Source organism: Hippocampus comes, unplaced genomic scaffold, assembly GCF_001891065.2.
Source record: "Hippocampus comes isolate QL1 unplaced genomic scaffold, H_comes_QL1_v1.1 scaffold86, whole genome shotgun sequence".
NCBI lineage: Eukaryota > Metazoa > Chordata > Actinopteri > Syngnathiformes > Syngnathidae > Hippocampus > Hippocampus comes.
The window spans coordinates 2,284,245-2,293,520 of record NW_017805882.1 but is presented as its reverse complement, the minus strand read 5'-3'; the positions used below and the strand labels follow the sequence as shown (position 1 = coordinate 2,293,520).

At 40.0% G+C, this 9,276-nt stretch overlaps 2 protein-coding genes across 2 annotated transcripts; one reads left to right on the top strand and one right to left on the bottom strand.

Moving 5' to 3' along the window:
- Positions 1 to 544: 544 nt before the first annotated feature.
- On the top strand, positions 545 to 8,192 carry taf5 (TAF5 RNA polymerase II, TATA box binding protein (TBP)-associated factor). Its single transcript, XM_019889081.1, has 11 exons — positions 545 to 1,016; positions 2,070 to 2,301; positions 2,379 to 2,694; positions 3,549 to 3,712; positions 3,829 to 3,964; positions 4,064 to 4,184; positions 5,478 to 5,607; positions 5,738 to 5,902; positions 6,262 to 6,439; positions 6,582 to 6,759; positions 7,716 to 8,192. Exons 1-11 carry the CDS (start codon positions 608 to 610, stop codon positions 7,928 to 7,930), a joined length of 2,244 nt encoding a protein of 747 aa, XP_019744640.1. The 5' UTR covers positions 545 to 607; the 3' UTR covers positions 7,931 to 8,192.
- Positions 8,178 to 9,195, bottom strand: atp5md (ATP synthase membrane subunit k). The gene is made up of 4 exons (XM_019889088.1): positions 9,094 to 9,195; positions 8,545 to 8,646; positions 8,383 to 8,473; positions 8,178 to 8,297 (listed from the first exon to the last, which is right to left on the bottom strand). The coding sequence occupies exons 2-3, from the start codon at positions 8,629 to 8,631 to the stop codon at positions 8,384 to 8,386; spliced, it is 177 nt and encodes a 58-aa protein (XP_019744647.1). The 5' UTR covers positions 8,632 to 8,646; positions 9,094 to 9,195; the 3' UTR covers positions 8,178 to 8,297; position 8,383.
- Between the last annotated feature and the right edge of the window lie 81 nt (positions 9,196 to 9,276).

The window sequence follows — 9,276 nt, the reverse complement described above, 5'->3', positions numbered from 1 at the left end:
AAGCAAAATAATGCCAAGGGCCTACCTAAACTTTTGGTGAGCCATTTAGTCACAGTGTACTGTGCAACCCATACATACAACCCATACACTCAGATTTCACATATTGGTCAGATTTTGTTGCACTGCAGAAGACAGTTGAGTTATGCTTTTGCTTTTTTTTTCATTTTAAGCTTGTAGTGAAGTATCAAATCTCACATAAAAGAAGTTGTTTTTTTACAGTCTCCCGATGTACTTTATAGTCACAATCACAAGTGCAACTTTCAGGTTTAGTGATTCAAATTCAAATTTAAATTATTCAGATTCAGTTTCTTGTGGCACATATTTCAGCCCATTATGCTCCGAATTCGGACGGCATGGACGCGGCGGCAATACCCGATTAATTTTTCAGCAGCTATCATTAAACATATTTAATGTATGTAAAAAACGCTGAATTCACTTTACAGGAATTGATTTTTTTGTTGTTTTTACGTAGTATTACATTTTAAAGGCGTTGTAGCATGTGCCCAAGAGGGCATCTCGTACTGACGTAGTAGCCAATCATATGGTAGCATGTCGAAACAATGTTTAACTTTTTTGTGCGATTGCGCATGCGCACTTCATTTCGAAAATGGCGGCCATACAAGGCGGTATGGCCGAGGCTGTTGAAATAAAGGACATTAAAACAGAACCACCCGTTGATGCCGTCGTAAACAACAATGCGAATGACGGAAGTGTACTTTCTGCGTCTCCCGGGCCCGGTGGTTCGGTTGGAAGTACCAAACCCGCAACGGGAGCTTTGGAGGAGAAGCAAACGTTGCTGGCAATTCTGCAATTCCTGAAAAAGAACCAACTGTCCGAGTCTGTCGACATTTTGCGCCGTGAAGCTGGATTACCCCAGGATTTGTTCGATTTGAAAGGTGCTGATGCATCCTCAGGTTCTGGAGGTACACCGGGGACTGTGGAAGGAGGAGGTCTGGATGCCAACTCTCTTCTGAGCCGAGTGACGTCCTCCTCAGCAGCTCAGGCGCCAGTCAAAGGTACGGTTTAAAACTTTGCGCATGGAGAATTTGTTTATTTTCATTTTACCACACGCATGCATGTGTGATGTAATTTAAACATTTCTTAAACTTAAAATTTTTGTAATTGATAACCCCACTCGCCTCTATTTTTGTTACTGTGCATAATTTTTTTTTCGACACGGAGGATATTGTGTTCCATTCATTTGACGTGTGCTCTATAGTGCTTATATATTTTTTTCTTTGTAAAGCCCATCAGCGGTGCGTGAAATTGCCAAAAATGAAGGCGAAACGATTTTGAAAAGTAATCTAATTGCGGACACCCCCCACCCCAAAAAAATGTGACTGCGATTTAATATGATATTATATTTCAATGTCCTCTTCTTATATATATTGTTAACAACCACAAGCAATCAATTAATTTGTAATACGATGAACAGTATCGGGTGTATTATACTTCAATGTTTATGTCTGATCAAATAGACGCACTAAAATACATTATACACAGTATTAATTTGAAATAATTAGAATGTTTGGTACCACTTTTTTTCAGTACTAGTATTCACTATTGGAGTATTCACCGGTTTAAAAAAAAGTAAACTCTGATTTTGAAATAATACAAATGTGTCTGTCCTCCTTTAAGACCCCAACATTATCTTCCAGTTCCTCCACTTGTGCTGTATTATTCTGCATTCACTCACACAAGTAGTTAAGTTATACCTGCATGTTACAATGACATAAAATACAATAGCTTCATCTCTTATCTAATATTGTGCCTTTTTAAAGTTGATAATGCTCAGTCAGTGGTGTAGAACTGCTCAGTGTCTCACCTTTAGAGCTGGTTCTAATATTTTCATTACCTTATTTATTCCATGAGTTGGCAGAAATACATTTTCTATATCATTAGCTCTGTTAAGTGTTGGGGAAAGCTGGAGCCTATCCCAGTTGACTTTAGGCGAAAGGGTTACTGAAAGGGGACTGAAGTCAGTAAAATGTACTACTATACTGTCATTGACTGTCAATAGAAATATTCAACATTTTATGCTAATATCGAAATGCGATCTTGTGTTTCAGCTCCACCCGCAGAGGACCAGCCGGATGTGAGTGTGGTCTTGTCTGCTTACAGCCAGCAGGGAGACCCAGCCCTCTATGAGGTTTATTACAGCGGTTTGAAAAAGTTTATAGAAACTGTTTTGGACTGTCATCGAGCAGAACTGTCCCAGGTTTTCTACCCACTGTTTGTTCACATGTACCTGGAACTAGTGTACAACAACCATGAGAATGTGGCCAAGGCGTTCTTTGAAAAGTATGTTTTCTTAACAAGCTTGTCTTCCTTCCTCTGCTTGCTTGCCATTTCACTAAAATGATGCCACTCCATCTCAGGTTTAGCGGGGATCAAGAGTGTTATTACAGAGAAGACCTTCAAGTGTTGTCGGGTTTGACAAAGAAGGAGCACATGAGAGGCAACGAGACTCTGCTCGACTTTCGCACCAGCAAGTTTGTTCTGCGCATCTCCCGTGACTCGTACCAGTTGCTCAAGAGGCACCTGCAAGAGCGCCAGAACAACCAAATCTGGAATATCATCCAGGAGCACCTCTATATTGACATCTTTGATGGCATGCCACGCAGCAAGAGCCAGATTGATGCCATGTCTGGTAGTCTGGCTGGAGAGGGCAAGAGAGAGGCCAATAAGGCAAAGGTTGGCATGGTGTACATAAAATATTAAATACATTATTATTATTATTATTTTTAGGTGTATTCTTAATAATTATACAATCATGAATAGCCGAATAAGTAGTCTTTTTTAAAATTCAAATCTAAGTAATAAATAAATAATAGCATACAGGAGGCGCAGGCTTTTATTCCCTTTTGTTGCACGCGTTGTGTTGTTAGCTGTTAGTAGGTGAGAAAATGTAGCTAACTCGAAGTCTCTAAGAACCACTATGAAAGTGCCCGGACCACAAATGTCGATGGCCAGGACACTGAAATTGTAATTGCGCAATCAGGGCCTTTTCTTCAAACTGAGGTTGTAAGTAAACAAACAACTATTGTTTTGCAGCAGCTGGAGTAACACACATACAGAAGGACTGGTTCAATTCTTTTGTCCCATTTTGTCTGACTCACGCTCGCTTTTTTTTACTTAATTTTAGTACTGTAGCAGCTCTGCTGAGAGGCATTCAGCTCCGTGTTGAGGGGGATCACCTGGGGTTGATGGGAGGTTTCGGGCCTTTGGCGAAGCTACATGCAGATGTAGCTCCTTGCGGTTTATAACATCGGAGACAAGTTGCATTTTTTCTCCACGCTCAGTAAAAACTGAGCTTTAGTAAACACGTTGTTGGTGAAAGCGCATACGACAAGTAACGAACTGATACACTCCGCCAAAGACTGTTATGGCCAATAATGCTGAAAATTGTCCACAATGGATTTACATGATGCACAATGAACATAAAATGACAAAACATGGTGGAGAGGTACAAAGTAATGACAAAATTAGCAGAGCTGTTGAAACAGACTACCAGCTCACAACTGCCTCTTTGGTCAACCTCCCCCTAGGTTTATTACGGCTTGCTTAAGGAACCGGAAATTGAACTGCCACTTGATGATGAGGACGAGGAAGCAGAGAACGAGGAGGGTAAACCCAAGAAGAAGAAACCAAAAAAGGACAGCACGGGCTCCAAGAGCAAGAAGCAGGATCCCAATGCACCGTCACAAACAAGGTATAGATTTAGATTTATCTGTACTTTCAAGCATAGACACATTTGCTTTATTGAACCAATTTTGGACCTTCATGCAGGCTTCATAAACTTCCTGAAAAATGTGCTCTGTTTCTCAGGATACCTCTTCCAGAACTGAAGGACTCGGACAAACTGGACAAGATCATGTACATGAAAGAGGCCACCAAGAGGATCCGACTGGGACGAGATAATCTCCCTTCTATTTGCTTCTACTCTTTTCTTAATGCATACCAGGTCTGAACCCCTACTACTCACTTTTCAATTGGGGTTCAGGTGGGGTGACTGTAAACTCAATTGTTTGTATCCTGATTTCTTAAAAACATTTTCCTGCAGGGCTTAACTGCTGTGGACTTCACAGATGACTCCAGTTTAATTGCAGGAGGCTTCGCCGACTCCTCAGTCAGAGTGTGGAGTGTCACTCCCAAAAAGCTACGCAAAGTCAAGTCAGCAGCAGGTATAGTGAGTCAACAATCGCAGTTGTCTCCACCAAGGCATAAATTTGGGGTCAGCAAATAAGTTTGGCCCTTGGCCAAATTTGTTCACACCAATTTTATCACTGGCCGAAATTACATTTTCATTAAGCAAACAGTTTTTTCCGACTAAAAAATCGTATTCATCTCTCCTTGTATTATTTATAATTTTATCTGTGGTTTTATTGTTCTTGTTTTGGTTGTAAAGTGTCCTTGAGTGTCTTGAAAGGCGCTTATAAATGAAATGTATTATTATTATTATTTTTATTATCAGTAGGCGTGTAGCAATATTGGAAGCTCATGCTTTGGTTTTATTACAGTAAGGTAATGATTGCGATATCGTGGAAACACGATATTGCAGGAAGCGTCACGGTACATTGTCTGTGCATTTTCCCACAGGTTTCTGTAAAAAAAAAAGACACCTTCAAATATAGGTTACGCACTTATTCCCCATCCATCAATGTTTACATTCATAATAAATCTAAAAGTCTATTATCGCTGCAGCAATAATCATGCTATGCTCACATTATAACCCAACTGTGCATTGCGAAATGATATGTTCACTAATTTACACTGTGTCACATATTTTTCATTTATAACATCAGAAACGTGGTACTGCCTACTCCTTTACTCTGAAAATTCACGTTAAATTAGAAACATAGGAACACTCCTAATAAAGGCAACACAAATATAAAAAGCCAAGTAACCATAAATAATCAACTCAAGACCACAATATTGAGGCACTTTTAATTCCATGAACCGTGAATATTGTGACATACATAATTATCAGTTACTTTTCATTGTCATCTGGTGGGCCAGATATAATTGCAAATTGGTTCGTGGGTCCCTCGTTGCCGACCACTGGCATAAAGCATCTGTCACTTGTCAAATGTTGAGTGAAAAACTAATAGGATGAGAACATTCCTTACATATCCATAGTCTTCCTGGTCCAAGAGAACAAAATTTAATAAAAAAATCCTCTGCAGCAAAAATAAATGGCAAACAGTTTTAACATTGTAAGTGCCACTAATTACCTTGTATTAGATACATGTGGAACAATGTTACCTACCAACAAATAAAATAGTATTCACATTAAATGAGATTACATTAGACAGCTTTAAAAAAAAACGTTTTATTCATAGAATATGAGGATTTCTTGCCATTTACAATGATGTGTGCTGTGTGGATTTTTTTTTTTTTTTGGTGAACTTCTGAAACAAGGATTGTCATCATCAAGCAGCACTTTGTCCAACTTGATGTTGTTTCTCTTGTTTAAGACTTAAACCTGATTGATAAAGAGTCAGACGATGTGCTGGAGAGGATCATGGATGAAAAGACAGCGAGTGAGTCCAAGCTCCTGTACGGGCACAGCGGTCCCGTTTATGGAATCAGCTTCAGCCCGGACAGGTAAAAAAAAAAAACAATGGTTCTCCACCTGCTTTTGCTGCATGGATCACATGCTCTCCTGAATGATCTGCTTCAGCACGGAACAGATGAGCAGCATATCAATGTAGTGACGACTGACGTGCACATTTAGGAACTACCTGCTGTCGAGCTCTGAAGATGGCACGGTGAGGCTGTGGAGTCTTCAAACCTTCACCTGTCTGGTGGGCTACAAAGGTCACAACTACCCTGTGTGGGACACCCAGTTTTCCCCTCATGGCTACTATTTTGTCTCCGGGGGTCATGACAGAGTTGCCCGGTAAGATTTGAGATTTGCTTGCCTCACTAATTTTGAAGAGCAACCTGTTTGTGTGAAACTTTGAAGTAGCAGGTGTACAGATCCACATTTTAGGTACCTAAAATACCCAACTCTGTCGACAGTGTTACATACTGTTACCCCAGTGATTTTACACCATGTCTTCCACATCCTCAGAAGTATTATAGTGTATAAGGATCAAACGCTTACGTTTGATCCATATACACTATTATTTGATAAAACATTGAGAAAACTGTAATAAATGCATCCTGTGTCAATCGTGCAGAACATTGCCAAACACATGGTGTCCACGAAATGAATAAACCATCTCTCTATCTGTATCTACTATCTGCCTCCTTCAGTCTATGGGTTACAGATCACCATCAGCCTCTGCGGATGTTCGCTGGTCACCTGGCGGACATCACTTGCACCCGCTTCCACCCCAACTCTAATTATGTGGCCACGGGTTCATCTGATCGTACAATCCGCCTGTGGGATGTCCTGAACGGGAACTGTGTTCGCATCTTCACAGGTCACAAGGTAAACATTTTAACATTCTTAATTTGTTGAACATGTCCCTGATGTGTCTTACACAGTGAGGTCCATACAGTAAATTGATGTTGTTCACAGCAACAATGAGGTGCCAAAGGGAAGTCTAACATATTTGTACTGAATCTTCTAGGGCCCAATCCATGCTCTGTCATTCTCTCCCAACGGGAAGTTTTTGGCTTCGGGGGCCACTGACGGTAGAGTTCTTCTTTGGGACATTGGTCACGGACTCATGATTGGAGAGCTCAAAGGCCACACAGACACCATCTACTCTCTCAAGTTCAGCAGGGATGGTGAAATTCTTGCCTCTGGTGCGTAATTCACTGTAGTTGTGTATGTACAAGACAGCTATAGCATGCTCCATCCAGCCAATACAAAAGTATGTTCATTCTGATTTTGTGTTGTGTCGGTCTGCAACTAATGATTATTGTATTAATCAATTAATCTGTACATAATTTTGCCAATTATTGGTTCAATCACATTATTATTATTTTTTCCATCGCTTCATTCAAAAACAGAACATTGTTTGAAATTGACAATGTAGAAAACGCACAAATTATGATTCGGTTACTGGTTTGGTCCGTAAAAAATCGGAAACGGAAACAATTTTAATTGCTGTTTGCAAATGTTTCATTAGTCATTCATAAGATAATCAATCTGCTTTCTTGGAGGACTACAAAAATGTGACAATGTTTCCTGTTGACAGGCTGAATTTCTGAGGCTTTGGACAATTTTGAATCAATCAAGGTCTCTAAATGATTAATAGATTATAAAAAAATAATTCGATTAACTGCTGCAGCTCTTGTGTCGTGTAATGAAGAGTTGGCACTTGGATCTATAAATGGTTTGCTAAAAGCTCATCTGTAAGGACTGGAGAGTCACAGTTTGAGTCACTATCCAAAATATGTAAAAAAATAAAAAAATTGGCACCGACAGTAGTTGTTGGAAGAGATGTCTTGTCTGCTTCCTAACCACTGTCAAGGTGCCCTTTAGGAAGGCACCAACCCTGTTCTAAATCAAGAGGTGCAGCACTGTTTTCACACCACTTTCACTCGGACATCTCTCGTTGCATGCCTGCATGTTTGACAAATATACAGCGCAGTGCAAGTTTCCCATTGAGAAATGGTTCTCGTAAATTTGAAAAATAAATGTGATACTTTAGGGTTCAACTCCTTGTTTAGGGATGAACGTTTCTATACTATACATTTATACGTGTGGTGTATTTCTTGAAATACACCTAGCTATTCAAGTGTCTTGTGTCTCCCAGGCTCTATGGATAACACGGTTCGCCTGTGGGATGCCATGAAAGCATTTGATGATTTGGAGACGGACGACTTCACTGCAACCACAGGACACATTCATTTACAAGATAACTCACAGGAGCTTCTGCTTGGCTGCTACACAACTAAATCCTCACCTGTCCTACACCTTCACTTCACCCGCAGAAATCTGCTCTTGGCAGCAGGTGGCTACAACCCATAAGACCTTTTACTGAACTGAGTTTGAAATACCTCTGGACAGTGTGAAAAGATCTAATGATGAATAGGAAATTTATTCTTTATCAATTTTTAAATGTGACCGTCATGTAGGACCTAAATATGTTGTCCTAATACGGTGCCATTGTAACCGAAAACCATGTTAGAATTAATTACAAGTACAGCTCAACATGTGGCTACCACTCTTGTATTATAGTGTTTTTTTTTAATAGATAAACATGTAAATAAAAGTGTTTTTATGTTTTGGGCATTAATGGTCTTTATTGTTAACATAGGGAAAACAAACAGTTATGATCTTACAAGCACATCCAGCTGCCTTCTCCACTCCCAGCAGGCAAAAATCATTTGTATGTCTGTAAAAGAGACGCACATCACAGTTCATTGATGCAAAAGTATGTCGATGTATATTTAAGACGATTTGTCAAATCGTGTACTTACGTTATTTCTCCGTGACTGCGGCTTGTTTCTTCGGCTTCAATTTAAAAAAGAGACCAATTGCTGCTAGGCTAGCATACGTGGCCAAAACGCACTACAAAGGAAGTAGTAATTCATTAAATAAATGAATAGATTAAATTGTGAGTCTAGTTACTGTTGACTTACATTTCTCCTGCCAACCATGGTGTATGCGTTGAAGTATTTGGCAAACCCAGTGAACTGGTGTTGGGATCCTGCGTCATGACCTCCCATGATGGATAAGTGAACCTATATCAGGGTGAAGGGGAAAGAGCAATAAATTCTATCATTCATGAATGTGACACTCAGACACAAGCAGCGTGTGATTAGTGAGTAAATTACCCAGTTGAACTTGTGAGGTACAGAAACAGGCATTACAGTACTGCAATTTTTCGGAGAGTTTGTTTTACGCCTATTCTAATGCTATACTTTCCTGTTGGTGAAGGACTGCAACCGCGGCTCATCCAGTCTGACATTGACAGGTTGGTCAATCTCGCTTGTGAGCACACGAAGCTAACCGTGAGCCGTTTATATAGCATTATCATTAGCTAAAGAATATATTACGGCTCCAAACACTTTGTCCATGTTGAATTATGCAAGCCAAATGTGGGATGGAAACGTACGCATTTAAAATGACACTGTTGCAGTTACCAATGCAAGGTAAACGAGCACAAGATGTAATTGTGAAAATCTTACCTTGAGGAGATTCCGTGCAGACTGTGCCCTTCAACTCAGGCCTCCAAGCTGGAATTGAAAGGAAGTCCCGCCTACTTAGTGTTGATAAATTCTTTGTCACTATTGGTCTACGGCCATGGCGTAATAAACTCATCATAAATACGATCACTGAATGGCCAAATGAAATGTCAATAATTCACACTT

Excerpts from the sequence above, each read along its gene's own strand:
- atp5md (XM_019889088.1), bottom strand. The coding sequence starts at position 8,631 with ATGGGAGGTCATGACGCAGGATCCCAACACCAGTTCACTGGGTTTGCC. Across the intron at positions 8,474-8,544 it reads CCATGGTTGGCAGGAGAAAT|TGCGTTTTGGCCACGTATGC; the intron begins GTAAGTCAACAG and ends CTTCCTTTGTAG.
- taf5 (XM_019889081.1), top strand. The coding sequence starts at position 608 with ATGGCGGCCATACAAGGCGGTATGGCCGAGGCTGTTGAAATAAAGGAC. Across the intron at positions 2,302-2,378 it reads GCCAAGGCGTTCTTTGAAAA|GTTTAGCGGGGATCAAGAGT; the intron begins GTATGTTTTCTT and ends ACTCCATCTCAG. Across the intron at positions 3,713-3,828 it reads AATGCACCGTCACAAACAAG|GATACCTCTTCCAGAACTGA; the intron begins GTATAGATTTAG and ends TCTGTTTCTCAG.